The sequence below is a fragment of the Leptopilina heterotoma genome, unplaced genomic scaffold (genome assembly GCF_015476425.1).
Source record: "Leptopilina heterotoma isolate Lh14 unplaced genomic scaffold, ASM1547642v1 Lhet_0, whole genome shotgun sequence".
Lineage (NCBI taxonomy): Eukaryota > Metazoa > Arthropoda > Insecta > Hymenoptera > Figitidae > Leptopilina > Leptopilina heterotoma.
Window position 1 is genome coordinate 1259268 of NW_025110811.1, and position 19303 is coordinate 1278570.

The window sequence follows — 19303 nt, forward strand, 5'->3', positions numbered from 1 at the left end:
AAATACTAACAGGAAGGAAGCCATCTTGACTTTCGGAAACACGATCGATCGCATCTTTTTGCCTTGAGTTCAAGCAAAGCTTCGTGAAAATGGTGTTTTATTAGTCGAATTTTTGACAAAATACAACAATCAAGGAAAGCTAGAAATCAAAGCAAACATGAATAAGGTTAGTTTAATTATCCACTACGCAATTTCTATATTATAATAAATTATGTCCTATATGTATACACAAAAGTTGCAAACATTCTTCGTCTTTGTTTTATCACGTTCATTATACGTTGTTCTCACTTTTTAATCAAGCATTTTTTGACTCCAATCTTTTAATTTCATCGACAGCATTTATGCTAATCAGTTTTTTCGATCACTTCATTATTAATTCAAAACAATTTTTATTTTATCACATTATTTATGAGTGTATAAATTATTATTATATTTTTCATTTCGTAAGTTTTCACGCAAGAGTTTTAAAGAAAAGATTACAAATTTGGAACCGGAATTAAAATTGAAGTTTTACTTTATTTACTAAAAGAAAATAAATATTTACACAGATTTTTCAATTTTATTCATTTTATCATTTGTTTATAAACGTTAAGGTTAGGATTAATGTAAAAATTCCTTTATCGCTTTTATCAAATTAACTATATATAATTGTGACAAATATTTTCGATAATTTCCAAGCAGGTGAATAATGGATAAAACTTGTCCAAAAGTTTAGATATGAATATTCCTGTTTAGTTCTGGGGGAAATCAATTTTATTGTATACCATCGTTTATACATCAATAATTAAGGTTAATTATTATTCACCGTACATTATAGTTATGACGCACATCAAGCGACTTTTAAAGTGATTACTTAGAAAGTATTGATTACGTCTTTCAATTTCTCTCTTGAGAATAATTTATCATTTTGAAAGAATAATAATTTTTTTTCCGATTGTTATTCGTGAATTTTAAATGAGAGATATACTATCTTGAAATATACACATTTCACGAGATTCTTCTATAAAAATTTTATTTTATTTTATATATAAATTAATAATTAATAATCGTTGTATTGTATTGATGTTTTTGGAGTTTAAAGTTGTTTTTTGTTTGTTTTTTTGTTATTTAATTTTTGTTTCATTAATTTTCTTTATAAACTTTCTAAATGTTTTTAAATTCATTAAATTCTTTAAATTAATAAAATAATGTTGATATTATCGTTCATTATCGTATAATTTAATGTTTTCAAGATTGAACAATAACAAAAATTAATTAAACAAAATTGTTTTGAATTTAAAATCATAACTTAATTTGTAAATTTAATTTAACATTTTAAAACATGAAAGTAGTTACCTAATTCTTTGAATTTAAGAGAAGTTAAATTCTTGTGAGGAATTTTATTATTTATGGAAATAATGAAGAAATTTATTAACTTTTTGAAAATAATTGAATTGTAATGAAAGTAATTTAATTTCCTGTAAAGAATTTCATTATTTATGAAAATAATTCAATTCTTATTATAAATTTTATTAACTTTGACAATTATTGAATTTTTATGAATAATTGAATTTCTGCGAAGAATTTTATTACTTTCGGAAATAATTGAATTTCTGTGAAGAATTTTATTAAAATTTTTAAAAATAATTGAATTTTTACAAGAAATTTAATTAAAATTGTATTAAAAATAATTTAATTCTTTTGAAGAACTTTATTAAAATCTCTGAAAATAATAATTATTTAATAAGTGATTTTTTTGTAAATTTTTTAATTTGATATTATTTAAAAATTATAAAGTTTTTCGAGAATTAATTGTATTTATGGATTTTTAAAAATTATTGAATTTTTTGCTAAGAATTTTATTAAAATTTTTGAAAACAATTAAATTGATGTAAAGAAGAATCTTAATAATTATAAACATATTAAATATAATTAAATTCTTTCGAGGAATTTGATTAATATGTTATTGAAACTAAATTACTAAATGACTTAATAAATTAAAAATACGAAAATTGCTCATTAAAATTTTTTTTTCAAATGTAATTAAATTGTTTTTTTTTGTCGTAATTATTGAATTTTAAAACCATTCAGAGTATCGCTAATATTTATTTCTTCAAATAAAAATGAATAATTTATTCGTATTCGAAGGAAATCTATTAAATTTCGTAAAATAAAATTTTCTATAAAATCAAAGCATGAAAATTCAATTGTTTTTAAAAGTAATAAAATTTTTTAAAGAAATTCAATTATGTTCAAAAATTATTAAAAAATTCTTGTCAAATTGGCAATTATCTTTATAAATAATAAAATTCTTTTCCGAATTTCAATTATTTTTAAAAATTTTAATAATATTTTTGGCAAAATTTCAATTATTTTCAAAAATTTTCCTGAATTCAATGATTTTTAATATTTACTATTTCACACGGAAATTTAATTATTTGCAAATTTTTTTTATAAATTTCTTCGCAATAATTTAATTATTTTCATAATTCATAAATAATAAAAATTTCACTTGAATTCAATTATTCAATAAATTATTTATTTTCGTATTTAAATAATTGAATTCTCGTCAAAATATCAATTATCTTTCTAAATAATTAAATTCTTTTCCAAAATTCAATTATTTTCAAAAAATGATTAATAAATTTTTAAGAATTCAATTATTTTTATAAATAATAAATCTCAGCGTAGGATTTCAATTATTTTCAATTATTCTTAAAAATTTAATTAAAATTTGATGAAAGAATTCAATTATTTAAAAATTTTGTTTATAAAATTCTTTATGAGAATTCAATTTTTAAAAACAACTCAATTATGCAATAAATTATTTATTTTCTTATTTAAATAATAAATTGAATTCTCGTCAAAATATCAATTCTTCTTTCCAAATAATTACATTTTTTTCCGAAATTCAATTATTTTCAAAAATTTTTAATAAATTCTTCTTAATAATTCAATTATTTTTATAAATAATAAATCTCATCGCAGGATTTTTATTATTTTTAAAAGTTTTAAGAAAATTCTTTGCAAAAATTTAATTACTTTCATAAGTATTACAATTTTTACCAAAATTGAATTATTTTCATAATTATAAATAATAAAATTCTTCTCCATAATTTTATTATTTTTATAAATAATAAAATTTTTTTTAGGAATTCAATTCTATTCATAAATAATGTAAAACTCATTGCAGAATTTCAATTATTTTTAATACAATTTTATTAATATTTCTCGAAAAACGTAATTATTCTTAAAATTTTTATTAAAATTCGTTGAAAAAATTTAATTATTTGATTGATTTTTCAATAAATTATTTATTTTTGTATTTAAATAATTGAATTCTTGTAGAATTTTCTAATAAAAATTAAATTTAAAAATTAATTTCAGTTACAATTTTAGATAATAATTGAATTTTTCTTACTTTTAACTAATATTTTGTAGAACTAATTTTTTTGAAAAATATTAAATAAAGTTATCAAAAAATAGATTTTTATTTTTTTCTGCCAAAAAGAATTAATTTTTTATAACTTTAAAAAAAAAAGAAACAGGATTGATTTTCTAATACTATAATGTTGAATTTATTAATTTCCAGATGTCGAGATACCCCTCGGACTGTAAAGTCTATGTGGGTGATCTTGGAAGTAATGCAACGAAGCAAGAACTCGAGGATGCCTTCTCCTATTATGGACCATTGAGAAATGTCTGGGTTGCACGAAATCCCCCAGGTTTTGCATTCGTTGAATTTGAGGATGCTCGTGATGCCGAGGATGCAGTGAGGGGTTTGGATGGTCGGACAATATGCGGTCGACGTGCACGCGTTGAACCATCAAACGGAAAGAGACTTAGAGATCGTGGTTCATCGAGACGTGGTGGCGGCGGCGGAGGTGGTGGTGGAGGAGGAGGAGGTGGTGGAGGAGGCGGTGGCGGAGGTGGCAGACCATTCCATCCCGAGGATCGTTGCTACGAGTGTGGCGAACGTGGACATTACGCGAGAGATTGTCCCCGACATGGCCGAGGAAGTCGTCGACGCAGGTTCGTAACTTTTTTCAAAATTCTCTATTTCGTTTTCTATTTTTTTCTCTTCTCTTCTTTTCTTTCTGTTATTCCCATTTTCAGATTTTTTTTATCTACTCTACTGTTTTTTCCTTCACAATTATTTCCTTGAAGTATTAGATTCGATTTTGGAAAATAAATCGAATCTTTTACTTTTAAAGTGATTATTACATTCTCATTTTTTTATTATTATATTAATGAAGAGTAAATTTATTGAAACTAGTGATTTTGTTTAAAGTAAACAAGTGGTAATTTTAAACAAGTGGAAGAGAGTAGGATTTTTTAAAATATTAGAATAGATACCCTCCATTATCCTGTGCTTTATCCTTTGAGCCAGTGGGTCTAGTGTCTAATCTTAGCCTGCAATTGTTTACTAACTTAACTCTTAAGTCATAGGGGTGAACAAAGAGAGAAAGAACAAAAAAAAATACGGTAAGAAATTGTGAAATAAGTAAAAAAAAATAATAAATCGAGAAAATTGCGAATAAAAAATAAAAAAAAATATGGATTTCCATATTGAACGATGATGCCGATGTAATGCTCCCCGTTATTTATAGGAGATGCGGCTGAACACAGGCGCACACACGTGAAAATGTGTAGCCAGAGATCAGAGATTCTCGCGAGATTCACCTTGGGGTTGAGTTTGTGACACACACTGCGTAGTTACAGCGTAGAGCACCCCACCTACTTTGGGTTTACTTCTGCACTCTGCGAACGAGAGAGTCAAACACAAACAAACGTCCACGATCGACGAAGTGACTGCGCTTTATTGTTCTACGCACTTCGATTCTTCTCTACCTGACCATCAATCACCCTAGAAAACTGAGAGAATGCACGTCAAAAGTACACTACTCCTCTTCTGGTAGAACCAATGGCCTTCTCCATTCGACTCACTGTTTGTGAACTTCGTGTGTCTCTTGTTGGTCTCAATAGAAACGTAGGCGAAAAATCACTGTGTGAGAGAGTGAGAGAGAGAGAGAAAGGCAGACACCGAGAGAAAAAGTATATTTTTTTCAGCCGTGAAAGACGGTGTTCTGTTCTAGCCATTCTTCGTCTCTCCATCTAAACCCTTCGCGAGATTCCACCTGCATAATCTACTACTCTCCGTCCTCCCCTTCTGACATTGCCATCACGCGCGTACCTCCACTGTCTCCTATAGATCTGCTACTGAAGATGGTATATAGATTATCAAATTTTATCAAATTTACAAAACAAAAAACAAAACAAAAAAAATTGATCGACTTAGGAATACATACGATATGACCCGGTGACGAATTTTCTATTCGTCTAGATCTTTGCTTTTTTTTCTATTTTTGTTTCTCTAAATTCCAAGGATCGATGATGAAGGAAAACTAAATTGAAAATTTAGTTTCGTGTTGACTCGAAATTTAAATTTACAGGCCTCGGATATTTTGACTATTTTCCGAAATAGGCAAATTTCTTCGATTTTCAAAAAAAATCAGAGTCGCCACATGAACAGGGAAAAGACAGGGAATTTTATCAAAAGTACTGGAAAAATATTCAATTTCCAGAAAGAAGAAAATAAGAGAATTCAATTTTTTCTATTTCTAACAATAATTGAAATTCCCAGAATTGAAATTGAAATTATTTTCAATAATTTAATTCTTAAAAAATTATCAAAAAATGATTATTTATTAATTTTTTTTGCGAATAATTTTATTTAAAAATTCAGAAAATAATTGAATTTTTATAAAAGTTGCGCTTTCAATTTTATTAAAATTTCTCGAAAGAATCCAATTATTTTAAATAAATTTTTATAAAATTCTGTATCAGAATTCAATTATTTTCAATATAATTTTAATTGAATTCGTCGAAAAAATTTGCAAGAATTAAATTATTTTTGATAAATAATTAAAATCTTTGCCAGATTCAATTATTTTTGATAAATAAATAAAATTCTTCACAAAAATTCAATTATTTTCAAAAATAATAAAATTCTTTGCCAGATTCAATTATTTTCAAACTTATAAAATTCTACGCTAGAATTAAATTATTTGTATAAATAATAAAATTCTTTGCCAGATTCAATTATTTCCATAATATATTATGAAATTCTTCGCAACAATTCAATTATTTTCAATACAATTTTAATTAAATTTCTTGTAAAAATTGAAAGAATTCAATTATTTTGATGAATAAATAAAATTATTTTCAAGAATTCAATAATTTTCATAAATAATAAAATTTTTTATAGGGGATTCAATTATTTTCATAAAATTCTTCCCAGGAATTAAATTATTTTATATATAAGTTAATTTTTTTCTATTCAATTTTTAATTAAATTTGTCGAAAAAATTCAATTATTTTGTTAAATAAATAAAACGCTTCTCAAGAATACAATTATTTTCATAAATAATAAAATTCGTTGCCACATTCAATTATTTTTAATATATTTTAATTAAATTCTCTAAAAGAATAATTAATTTTACAAAATTCATTAGAATTTTCAAAATAATAATGATTTTTGTTAAAAATTAAAAAAAAAAAAAATTTGGAATTAAATTACAGTTGTAATTTTTATAACTTTTTTTTTTATTTTTTATGGAATAATTGAATTTTTGTATTTAAATAATTGATTTAAACAAGAATATTAATTAAAAATTATAGAAAATAATATGAATTTCGGGTGAATTATGATAGAAATGTTTAGAAATAATTAAATTTTAAAATTGTAAAGAATTCAGTTTTCAAAAAATTTGAATTAAAATTGAATAGAAAACAGTTGAATTTTTGACGCATTTTAAACTGAACTTTCCTTTTCTTAAAGAACTTTCAAAAAAAAGAAAAGAATTTTAGTTAAAATTTCTTGAAAATAATTGAATTTTGGAAGAGTTAAAGCGACTTTTCTTTTGGTTTTTATAAATCGATCCGAGGCCTGTATCGGTTTCACTTTTTCTACTTTATTATTAGATTCTGTCATTACGATTTGTACCTATTTATATTATTTCCTAAAATATTTTGTTTCTTGCTGTAATTTTTTTTTTGCTTGAAATAAATTAAATTTCACTTTTAAATTCAGTTTGTTAATTTCGTTTCATGTCGACACGAAATTAAACTCAGCTCGTTTAATTTAGTTTTGCATCAACTCAGAAACTAAATTTTCGTAACAATCCCTGCTAAATTAATTTCTTTTTAATTCAAACTATAAAACGAAAGTATTTTAATTTTCAAAAACTGTGGGAAAATAGCGTTGAGAAAAGGAACGAATCAAAGTTTTATTTTCTCAAATAGACCTTAAATTAATTTGTTCTAAAATTAATACAAAAAGAAAAATTTTTTCTAATCGTGAAATCAGCGTACTCTGATATATATTATTATTAAATCACTTTCTTATTTCTTTATTTATAATTTGAAACGAAATCTGCATTTTTCTTTTTAATTAACGTTTATTTCAAACTTGAAATTAAAATTGTCCATTTTTTGACTAAATTTATTTTATTCTTTCATTTTTTGTTTCTGCTTATTCCAAGCTTTTTAGTTTTATTTATTTTTTTAATCGACAAAAAAATAAAAATACTTTAAATCTACAGGTTGGTGATTGTCAAGATGATTTTTGTTTAACACATATTTCTTTTTAAAAAATGAAGGTTATTATTAAGAACGGTGAAAAGAAAAAAAGTATTAGTAATTACCGATTCGAAATTTAATAAGATTGTTCTTTAACAGGATATAAGAAATTTTTCTCTCAAAACTGTTTTTTTAGAGAAAAATATTGATGAGCATCGTAGAATAGTGTTGGATCCAAGTTTTAATATTTGTAAATAGTTTTTTGGAAAATATTTTTATACTTTTTTTTTCTTTAATATAAAGAATATGTTTTTGCAGGCAAAACTTGTAGATTTCAGTTTTTATTTATTCATTTTGTGATTATTATAGGTCTCCATCCAGATCACGTTCTCATTCACGCTCACGATCACGCTCGCGTTCACGCTCAAGATCGAGGGGCAAGCGCAGTAGATCAAGATCATCATCGAGGAGCAGATCACGCAGCAAGACACGTCATGAGAGAGAAAGATCACGCAGCAAGGGTCGATCAAATTCAAAGGAAAGGAGTCCTCGCCGATCAAAATCTAGATCCGCATCAAGATCCCGCAGCAGGTAAAATGGTAAATGTTTTATAAAGTGTTGAGTATTTTTTTTTTTTAATTTTTAATTTCAAAAATTGCATAATGTGACGTACGGCGAGGATAAAAAAAAAGTATCTTTGCTCCAAATAATTTTTAAGGTGTACTTTTCACTTTTGAATTGAAAATATACAAATAGGATCAAATTTTAATAAATAAGAAAAAGTATTTATTCATATTTAAACCTTTATTCCGAATTTTATCAAATTTAATGGAAAATAGTCAAATTTTTAGAATTGCTACAAAAATTTTAGTCTTTGGTGGTCAAAAACATTTTTTAAAAACTTTAAAATTTTAGATAGAATTTAAGAATTTTCCTTAAACTAACAAATGTTAAGCTAGCGAGCGAAATTCAATTATTTATCTAAATAATAAAATTCTTCACACGAATTCAATTATTTTTCTAAATAATACTAATTTTCTTAGGAATTTAATTATTTTTGAAATGTTTAATAAAATTTTTCTAAAAAATTAAATTATTTTCTAAAATTTTAATAGATAAACTCAGCGAAACAATTCAATAATATTTATAAATACTTCTTATAAATACTTCTTTGCAAGAATTGGATTATTTTTCTAAATAATACAATTTTCCTCATGGAAAATTATTGAAAATATTTAACAATTGTTTTTTATTTAAGAATGATATGTTAATTTTTCATATTATTTGTTTAATATTAATTTAGTTATTGAATAATTTTTTTGATGACGTTCCAAATTATAATTAACACAAAAAAATTTTATTTAAAACCTGTTGCAATTTTCAAAAATAATTGGATTTCAGAAAATTTTTAACTAAAATATTTGAATATTTCAATACAAATATTTTCTTTTTTTTAAAAGTTATTTATCATAATTAATTTAGTAGAGATTTTAGTTAAAAACAATTGGAATTTTAAGAAATAATTTGATTATATAATTTTTAAAAAATTTCAATTCCTGCAAGGAAATTAATAATTTAATGTATATTTGAAAAATATATTTAAGTTTTAAATAATTTGATTTAAAATTCGGAAAAAGTTAGGTTTCTGAGAAACTCAACTTCTAATTTAAAATTAAAGTTTTACTTCTAAAAATTATGTTTTTTGATTTTTTTTAAATGAAACTTCTCTTGAATTTTTTTATAGGAATCAGGAAAAAAGTTAAAATTCTGTCCGGAAATTAGGGAAATGTCAGGGAAATATGAAATCAAATTTTTGTAGCAAGTATTTTTGATGTGATAATTTATTGCATAAAAAATATTTTGAATTTAATTAAATTAAAAAGGAACTATTTATTCAGATAAAGCTAACAATCAACTTTACCAAAAAAATTTTTACGAGCTAAGGATACCTTTCAACGCGAAGTGACAAATATTTTATACACGTATATATTATGTTTTTAAGGAAAATTATAAGAAAAATATTTAATTAGTTTCGTTTTGTTTTACATTCCAGGAAGGATAAAGTGACAAATGGATCGTCTCGAGATGATTAAGCATCAGGACATATTCATTATTCCAATATACATTCAATAAAATCGCTTTTTTTATTTTAAACGTATATCACAAAATGCGAATTTTCAGTGAATATGAATCATTTTTCAGTTCTTAACATTCTTTTTAAATACGGAATTATATTGATCCGTAATTCATTTTCATTTCCTTATTATATTTCTTAATTAATACATGTTCAAGATTAACTGGACTATTAATAAAATGTCATTTTTCGTCAAATTGCTTTCTTTATTTACACATTTAATTTCAGAATTTAGATTTAATTAAAAATCACATTTTCACAATTCGACAATTGGACAAATTTTCAAAGCAAGCTTAATCGAATGAAATTAATAAAATGAATAAAATTCAAAGTTGTACCTTTATGTTGTATCGTAACATAAAATTTTAATGAACCCTTAATATTGACAAAAGATAAAATTTTAAATCTATGTTGGATAAAAATCTATAGCTTAGAAATTTGTAACATTGTTAGTCTTTCTGTATTTTACAAATAGTTTTTAATTACAATGTTTAATTCTATATTTATACTACAGATTAGTTTACCTATTTTTAATTTTTTTTTTTGTGCATTAATAAGAAAATGCAAGGAAGAATTTTTTGATTTTTTAAATGTTATACTGATAAAACTATAAGTAACAACAAATTATATATAAAATACACTATTTCATTCTGGAATGTAATATAAAATAAAAAAAATATCTCGAAAATATTCGAGATTAGTATAAAATATTTTTTAAAAAAATGTCTTTTAAAAGTAAAAACAATTCAATAAAAATAAATTTCATTAAAATTAACTAAAAATAGTTCTTAAAAATACTGCCACATATTTCTCTTAGAAATCTATTCTAATAAAACTATTCATTTGGGCAAGGAGCGCTTAATTTTTGTATTAAATTGTAATAATCGCGTTAACATTGTTACAAAGTAGGGAATTTCAAATTCCTTTTGTCCTTCTTCTTTGATTTCTTCTTTATTCTTGTTTTCAAAATCAGCGACAACTAATTGAATTGTATATGTTAATATTGTGTGAATATCGTAAATAGTTCCATTCTCACGTAATTGTTGACACAATGATTTTATGAACAGTGAACCAGTTTTCTTCAAGTCCGAAGAAACTGAAAATTATTATAATTATTAATTATATTATTTTAATTATATTATTACATTACATAATAATTACATTATAAATAACGTATTAAAAGAAAAAGATCTTTAGTAAATAAATATTTTAATTAATAAATAATAAATAAATAAAAAAATAAATCTTTAGTAAATAAAAAATATGTGTCATTGATAAAAACTTACGACTTCCTTCATCTGTGTTCATTGTTTCGTCATCGATAATCATCTCCTCGTCACTGGGAGTGTCAATCTGACGACAGCCGGATCCTAATGCATTACCGTCTGCTACGGTTTTTTGGCAACTCATATTTTTTGATTTCTTCACTTTTTTACATTTCTTCTCTTCTGCTGTCATACTCACTAAAAATTAAATTCGATTTTTGAATAATTTCAAATTGTAAATTTAAAAAAAATTCACTTATTAAGTAAGTAATTAATTATTACTATTTATTATTTTCTGCAATTATAATAAAATTTTTCGAAGAAAGTCAATTATTTTTTTTTACATTTTTAATAAAATTTATGGTAAGAATTAAATTATTTTCAAAAAATTAATTTTTTCGCAATTCAATTATTTTCATAATCCTAATAAAATTCTTGAAATGAATTCAATTATTTTTTTTACAAATTTTAATAAAATTCTGAGATTCCAATTATTTTCTAAAAATTCTAATAAAACTTATCGCAAAACTTGAATTATTTTCAGAACAATTTTTATAATATTTCTCAAAATAATTGAATTACCTTTTTTTAAATTGTAATAAAATTCCTTGCCGAATTCTATTATTTCAAAAATCTTAATAGAATCAAAAATTTTAATTTTAATTATTATTCTTTGTAAAATGCAATTATTTTCAAAATTGTAGTAAAATTCATTCAATGAATTCAATTTTTTTTCAATTTTAATAAAATTCTGAGAATATTTCAAATATTTTCTAAAAATTTTAATAAAATTTATTGCAAAACATCAATTATTGTCGATACGATTTTAAAAAATTCAATAATTTTTAAAAAATTTTAATAAAATTCTTGGTCGAATTTCACTGTTAAAAAAAAATTTTGTAATAAAATTCAATAATTAAAATTTTATTTTCAATTATTATTTTAAAATTATGAAATGAAAGTCTTTCTAAAATTCAATTACTTATAATAACATTCATTTAAAAAATTACAATATTTTCAAAAAATTTAATTATTTTTTGAAAATTCTTGTAAATTTTTTCAAAAGAATTCAATTTTTCATCAATAATTTTGATAACATTTAATAATAAAATTATTAATTTCAGTTATTAACAAAATTGATTACATTTGTAAAAGAAATTAAAGAAATGCTATAAATTAAAAAAATTTTATTAAAATTCTTTGAATGAATTTAATTATTTAAAAATTTTTAATAAAATTCAATAACCAAATTTCTAATTACAATATTAGTAATAAATACAATTTTTTTTTAAATTTGAAATTAGTTCTTTGAAAAATTCAATTATTTTAAAAATCTGCAATTAAAATTATTAAAAAAAGGATTATTTTCAAAAACTTTAATTAAATTCTTCGCAAGAATTCAATTATCTTCGTAAATAATGAAATTCTTCATACGAATTCAATTATTTTCAATTGATTCAATTATAATAAAATTTCTCTAAAAAATTTCATTATTTTCAATACAATTTTAGTTAAATTTCTCAAAAGTATTTAAATGAATTAAGTAACTTTTGTTACTATTTATTTTTGAAAATATTGAATTAGAATTTCCCTAATTATGAAATTTGAACCGTTTAAAGAGAAAAATTATTGAAAAATTATGAAAAGCCGATTATTAATATAAATTTTTTTAAGAAAGATTAGTATAAAAAATTTTTTCAAAAAGAAATTTACATACTGCAATTGCTGCTAAAAAAGATGAGAAAATCTGCTTGATTTGGAATACAGAAATTTTTTCCACATGATCCATCTTCTGTTACTGTTCGTTTTTGAAGGACAAGCTTATTTAACTCATCACATTGACAGCCTTGAATGATAAATAATTTTGGTTTTCCACAAAGAGTGGGACATTTGTCAGCATAAAAACTCTTCCATATTATTTCACTTTTGTAATAATTATCACGAGCGTGTAGTAAATCAAAATTTCCATAGGTAAGAACAGCGACGAACAAACAATCAGCATCCGAATGATCTTCTTTAGCAACTGAAATTTAAGAACTTCGTAAAAAAAACTAGAACTTTATTTTCACTCTTTTTTATTTTATTTTTAAAAAATATCAATAATATGCGTTTAATTAAAAATTAAAAAAAAGTAAAGTGAGGTTTACAATCTTACCTTTTTCTAAAGTTTTAACAATTTCCTTGTAATTCAAATTATCATATATTTTTATCTCAAAATCAAGACTCTTGAGAATATTGGAAAGAATTTCACAATCAATCTTTGCCTCCATTCGTTGTGGTAATTTTTTATTTGTAAATAAATCATGATTAAAAATTAAAGCGCTCCCACGTTTCGGATGTTTCATATTATAGTACATTGCATTCTTTTTCGTAGGAGCTGTTTGTAAATATTCCTTGGATCTAAGTAGAAATAGTAAAATATTACAATTCTCTATAAATTGCGCACTTATAAAACAAATCTTCTGGATAGTTTGGAATGAAATAGAAATGACGTATTTATACTCGGAAAAATATGTATTTAATTTGAAATAAAATACTATTTTGAATAAAATACTTTTTTGGTTAATTCGGATAATAAAAATTGTTAAAATTGTTAATGTAAATATTTCTAATTACCTGTTTTTCTTCGCCAAGATTTGTGTAATATTAAGCAGAGACTTACAGCCACTATCACTTGATTCTTCTGACATTTTCTTGAGAATCTGATATTTGTTCAATTGAATGATTGAAAGGTAAAAATGTACACTAAAGCGTTAATGAGAAATAATTCTGGGAAATGTTAATATAATAATAATTCTTATCTTTTTATCCGCAAACAAACCGGTGTGTGCGACTTTTCCCCACTGTTTTTGTGTCACGTGACACTTATTTGACAGATAAAACCAGGTCTGAGAAGCATAGAGTCGAAAAGTTGTGACAATAAAGGTGCGTACACAAAATAGACAAGAGCTTGAAAAATATGTTACTCACCCTTCTAGCTTAATTTTTTCTATGATTAAGATTATTTACATCGTATTTTTTTCAGTCAATTTCAAATTATTTCACGTTTTTTCTATTTTTGTGTTGTGCTTTTCATTTTTAATATGCTGTTTTACAAAATGTTATTGAGAATTGTCAAAACTGGAGGAAAATTTTTAATTATTTGACAAAAATTGTTGATGTAAATAATTTTTTTTTATTAATAATTTATCATTTAATTTATATTTTTATTCATTTCATTAAATTCATTGTTTTACCAATATTATGCCAGTTAAGTAATTGATTAATTGATAAATTTGACAATTTTTATTTTCAGGCAATTAAATGAATATAATGAATAGAGAAAGTTTTTGTCGTTAATTTTCTAATAGAAAATTTCGTTGAAAACGAAAAAAAGAAATTTGTGTGTTGTGTGGGGAATTTAAACAAAAAAGAAAACTATATTCTAAAATGACGAAATTTTGCGATATTTGTCAAGTTTCGTTCCCTAAGGAACATGCATTAAAAGGACATTTGTCGGGGAAAAATCATGTAATGAAAATGTTAACCGAACAGATTGAGGAAAATGTTGAACTCGAAGAATTATTGACAGCACTGGAGAATTCGGACAATTTCGAGAGTCAATTAAAGACTTTTCTAAAGATGGTTGCACCACTTGTTGAAAATAATCCCAACTACAAAAGAATATGTTCACGTTTGAAAAAGGCATTGAGACAATCGTTTCCAATGTGTACATTGCAACAAATTGGTTCAACATTAACTGGATTGTGCTTGAAAAACGATCACTTGAAAATGTTTGTCAACATAGGTATAAAAATTGTTTAACAAAAACAAAATTTTAAATGTAAATCAAAAGAATTGTAAACTAAATTCTATGATTTACTTTTATTATGGCAGACCTCGCACTCATCTACTAAAACCTACTATTTACTACTATTTTATACAATTTTAATAAAATTTCTCGAAAGAATTCAATTATTTTTAATAACTTTTTAATATTTTTTAATTAAATTCTATATATCAGGAGTTAATTTTTCTTCTATTCAATTTTAAATAAATTCGTTGAAAAAAGTGAAAAAATTCAATTATTTTCATACATTTAATAAAATTCTTGGCAGGAATTATTTGCAAGAATTCCATTATTGTAGTAAATAAATCAAATACTTCGTGAGAATTCAATTATTTTCATAGATAATAAAATTCTTCGCAAACACTCAATTATTGTTTTCTTAAATAAAAAAATTTTCACAGGAATTCAATTATTTAAAACAGAAATTTCCTAATATTTTTCGAAAAAAGTCAATTATTTAAATAGATTTTTATAAAATTCTTTGCAAGAATTCAATTATGTTCAAAAATTTTAATAAATTATCGTCAATAATTCAATTATGTTTGTAAATATAATAAAATTCTTTTCAGAAATTCTATTATTAAAAATAGTAACAAAATTTTTACGCCAGTATTCAATAATTTTCAATACAATTTTTATTGAATTCCTGGAAAGAATTCAATTATTTTCACAAATTTTAATAAAATTCTTCAATATAATTTAATTATTTTAAAAAATATTAACTCATTTTTTTGTCCAGAAATCAATTATTTTAATAAATAATAAAATTCCTCGAAAGAATTTAATTGTGTTCACAAATTTTAATAAACTTCTAAAGAATTCAATTATATTCATAAATAATGAAATTTTTCACATGAAAATCAATTCTTTTTCTTAATTTTAATTTTAATAAAATTCTTCGAAAAAATTCAATTATTTTCAGAAATGTCGATAACATTTTTCAGAATAATTTAATTAATTTCTATACAAATTTAATTAAATTCCTTGAAATAATTTAATTTTTATCAACAAATTTTAATGAAATTCTTCGAAACAATTCAATTTTTTCCCAAAAACTTTAATAAAATTATTCGACAGAATTCAATTATTTTCATCGCAGGATTTGAATTATTTGTAATACAATTTTTTAAAAGCTCTTTAAGCTACTTTTTCCTACTGTTTTAAAATTAATTATCGAATACGAAGCCTGATAATATTTTGAAAGTGCAATTTAATATTTAACCCCTTAACTGTTTGAGGAAAATGCAACATGATTGTCCCAAACTGCCCAGCGGAATCTGATACTTTTTCAAATAGTATAATATATTTAAATTATAACTAATTATTCAATTATTTTCTAAAATATCATTAATGACCCTTATAATTTCTTATAATTTTGATATAAAGAAAAATATCTATCAATTTATATACAAATTATATTTATTTTGAGTGATAGTGAACACGACCCACGGGTGGGTCGGAAACAGTTATGGCCATACTTTTTCACGACCCACCCGTGGGTCGGAAACAGGCAACGGGTTAAATACACGTTGAAATATTTATAATTCTCTTCAATATTATTTTCAGGTGAATCAAATGAAATGGAAAATAATGAAGTCGCTGATTCGGTGAATTTCAAAAAATTCTTCACAACCGCAAAGAATCTTGTTTATCGAAATACACAATCTTACAGTGACGTTAAATTATTTTCAAAAGTTCCAAAAATTAAGTTTGTCGATAAAAAGACAGATATTTCTTGCGAAATGCATTTTAGCAATGGTTTCAGTGTTCACAATAGTCATTTAATAAAACATTACTTATCAATGGATCCTCGTCTCAAGCCATTGATGGTAATTATTAAATACTGGTCGAGAATTTGTACACTTTCAACAGAGTACATTTACATGGTTAAATCATCGGGATTGTATATAACAACTTACGGCTTGGTAATGTTACTTATATTTTATTTACAACAACCGTCTGTTAATTTGGTGCCGCCTTTAATGAAATTACAAGAAATTGAGCCAAATATTATTAACGGATGGCAAGTGAATTTTGACGAAAGTATTATAAATCCGTCAGTGAAGAGAGAATTATCGATTCCACAATTGCTTTCTGGTTTTTTTCAATTTTACGCTAATTTTGATTTTGAAAATTTTGTCATTTGTCCAATTGACGGTTGTGCACATCGAAAGGAGAATTTTAAGAATGTCGATAAACTGCCAGATTGTATGGACAGGTATTTTTTTTACTATTATTTATTAATTCTATTAATAATAAATTACTAATTTTATTAATATTTTATTAAATTGTTGATTTTATTAATAGTAAATTATTAATTAGGTGAATTAAAATTGTGAATATATTATGTAAATTTTAAATATGAATTTTCTCAATAGGTATAAGGAGTACATTGAAAATACTGAAGACGCTCTGCCATTTGATACTGAAAGTTCATTATGCATTCAAGATCCCATTGAACTCAATAGAAATTGTTCCGATAATCTTTCGAATCGATTCGTTAAATCTTTTCGAGAGCATGCCTCTATGGCGGCGCAAATCTGTGATAAAAGTCTGGAAAAAGACTCCTCTCAACTGCTTTTAAATTTATTTAAGAAAAGACCGAGAAAAAATAATATTCCTGATGATATAAGGTAAAATTAATTGTCATTAACTATTTTTCTTATTTATAAGGTAAACCTTTACGTTAAAGATAAACTTTTTAATTAAATGTAAACGTTTACGTTAAATATCAAAATTTTAATTAAATAATGTAAAAATATTTTACTAATTCATACTCGAAATTTGCAGTGTCACCTTTGAAAAGTTATCGTTGGAGACTAAAAAAAAGACAGCTAAACCAAAAGTTCGTAAAATAAAATACAAACGATTGAGACGTAATTTCGAATTGAATGCCACTTTTGAAAGTCAATTGTCTCTATTTTTAAATGAAGTCACATTAATAGAAAAAGTGATTAAAAATTGCTATGAACCAGTTTGTGAAAAATTGAATCAACTCTTTCGACAATCATTTCCAATGTGTCAAATACATCAGTTAGGTTCAATAGTAACTGGACTATGCTTTAAAAAGTCCGATTTGGATATATATTTAAACATAGGTAATTAAATTATTAATTAATATATAATAATAAATATATTAATAATCGTTGTATTGTAACTTAGTTACCGTTTGCTTTTTTGTTTCCTAACTTTTTAAATAAGTTTTCTTTTTGAATTTTTAAAATTTTTAATTTATTGTATTGAAAATCATTGAATTCGTGTAAAGTATTTATCAAAAAATTTGAAAATAATTTAATTTGATGAATAATTCAATTTCCAGTTGAAATAAGCAGTTCGTATGAAAAGAATACACTGCCGAGTGTATTGACATTTCGAAAAATATCCGCAATTGCACTGATGCAATTACTTGAGAGCAGTAATTCCTTTAGGAAAATTACATCATTGCAAAAAGGAAAGATGACGATAATAAAATTTGCCGACAAGAAAGAGAAAATCACTTGTAATCTATCATTTAAAAACAGTTTAACAGTTCACAATACAATCTTGATAAAACATTATTTATCATATGACAATTGTCTCAAGACATTTATAATGATAATTAAATTTTGGGCAAGACTTTGTGGTTTTAAAACGGGAAGGATAACAAATTATTCATTAATATGGTTGTGCATATTTTATTTACAACAACCAAATGTGAATTTAGTGCCTTCTGTTATAGAGTTGAAAAATAATTGTGATCCCGAAATTATTGACGGATGGCAAGTGAATTTTGAATGTATTCAATATCCTTCATTCCAGTACAAAAGCATTCCTGAATTGCTTCATGGTTTTTTCGATTTCTACGCATTTTTTGACTTTGAGCAATTGGTTATTTGTCCAGTTGATGGTTATGCACATCCAAAGGCGGCGTTTAAAAATTTAAATATTCTACCCAAAAGTATGGACAGGTAGGAAAATTTCTTTTTTTTACTTCTGGTTTATTTTTCTGTTAAATTAACAAGAAAAAAAATTTTTTTACAGGTATGTAGAGTACATGAAAAATACAGAAAATGCAATTCCATTGAAAGTGGAGACAACATTTTGCCTTCAGGATCCTACTGAACTAAATGTGAATTGCACCTTTAGTACTCCAGATTATTTTCTGAATGTATTCCGTAAGCATGTGTCGAATGCGGAAAAAGTTTGTCGCACAGCCCTCGAAAATGATTGTTCAGATTTATTGTTAAATCTTTTTGAAACTGTGATTTCAATCACTAAAAAGGAAGCAAAGAAAATTGGCAGAATAATAAATCACAGTGAAAGCAGTGAAGATTCTTCAAGTTGATCAGATAATTTATGATGATCGATACATCGGTATGATGAAAATTCAATTTTGCTATTTTAATAATTATTTTTAATATTTTCATTTTTATAATCAATATACTTTATAATCTATTTGAACTTTTTATTAAAATGTATTTTCATATAGAAGACGAGTTTATTTTACCTTTGTTCACTATTAAAATAAATGTGTCT

At 23.7% G+C, this 19303-nt stretch overlaps 3 protein-coding genes across 4 annotated transcripts; 2 read left to right on the plus strand and 1 right to left on the minus strand.

Annotated features, from left to right (window-relative positions):
* The first annotated feature begins 9 nt into the window (after window positions 1–9).
* On the plus strand, window positions 10–9891 carry LOC122508152 (serine/arginine-rich splicing factor 7-like). 2 transcript variants are annotated; one of them, XM_043621413.1, is made up of 4 exons: window positions 10–166; window positions 3572–4011; window positions 7930–8159; window positions 9614–9891. In XM_043621413.1, exons 1-3 carry the CDS (start codon window positions 158–160, stop codon window positions 8153–8155), a joined length of 675 nt encoding a protein of 224 aa, XP_043477348.1. In that variant the 5' UTR covers window positions 10–157; the 3' UTR covers window positions 8156–8159; window positions 9614–9891. The 2 variants fall into 2 exon arrangements, with proteins under 2 accessions (XP_043477348.1, XP_043477262.1); XM_043621327.1 differs by having other exon boundaries at window positions 7930–8151.
* LOC122507879 (caspase-1-like) lies at window positions 9880–13813 on the minus strand. The gene is made up of 5 exons (XM_043620887.1): window positions 13576–13813; window positions 13115–13359; window positions 12677–12982; window positions 10981–11157; window positions 9880–10790 (listed from the first exon to the last, which is right to left on the minus strand). Exons 1-5 carry the CDS (start codon window positions 13647–13649, stop codon window positions 10534–10536), a joined length of 1059 nt encoding a protein of 352 aa, XP_043476822.1. The 5' UTR covers window positions 13650–13813; the 3' UTR covers window positions 9880–10533.
* Window positions 13814–13964: 151 nt separating this feature from the next.
* LOC122502718 lies at window positions 13965–19255 on the plus strand. The gene is made up of 7 exons (XM_043612930.1): window positions 13965–14119; window positions 14255–14746; window positions 16355–17006; window positions 17167–17421; window positions 17579–17886; window positions 18108–18735; window positions 18809–19255. The coding sequence occupies exons 2-7, from the start codon at window positions 14389–14391 to the stop codon at window positions 19110–19112; spliced, it is 2505 nt and encodes an 834-aa protein (XP_043468865.1). The 5' UTR covers window positions 13965–14119; window positions 14255–14388; the 3' UTR covers window positions 19113–19255.
* Window positions 19256–19303: the final 48 nt, after the last annotated feature.

Excerpts from the sequence above, each read along its gene's own strand:
- LOC122507879 (XM_043620887.1), bottom strand. The coding sequence starts at position 13,649 with ATGTCAGAAGAATCAAGTGATAGTGGCTGTAAGTCTCTGCTTAATATT. Across the intron at positions 11,158-12,676 it reads CTTTTTTAGCAGCAATTGCA|TGAGTATGACAGCAGAAGAG; the intron begins GTATGTAAATTT and ends TTTAATTTTTAG. Across the intron at positions 10,791-10,980 it reads GAACACAGATGAAGGAAGTC|TTTCTTCGGACTTGAAGAAA; the intron begins GTAAGTTTTTAT and ends AATAATTTTCAG.
- LOC122508152 (XM_043621327.1), top strand. Across the intron at positions 4,012-7,929 it reads CGAGGAAGTCGTCGACGCAG|GTCTCCATCCAGATCACGTT; the intron begins GTTCGTAACTTT and ends TGATTATTATAG. Across the intron at positions 8,152-9,613 it reads GCATCAAGATCCCGCAGCAG|GAAGGATAAAGTGACAAATG; the intron begins GTAAAATGGTAA and ends TTTACATTCCAG.
- LOC122502718 (XM_043612930.1), top strand. The coding sequence starts at position 14,389 with ATGACGAAATTTTGCGATATTTGTCAAGTTTCGTTCCCTAAGGAACAT. Across the intron at positions 17,007-17,166 it reads CTGCCAGATTGTATGGACAG|GTATAAGGAGTACATTGAAA; the intron begins GTATTTTTTTTA and ends TTTTCTCAATAG. Across the intron at positions 17,887-18,107 it reads GGATATATATTTAAACATAG|TTGAAATAAGCAGTTCGTAT; the intron begins GTAATTAAATTA and ends TTCAATTTCCAG.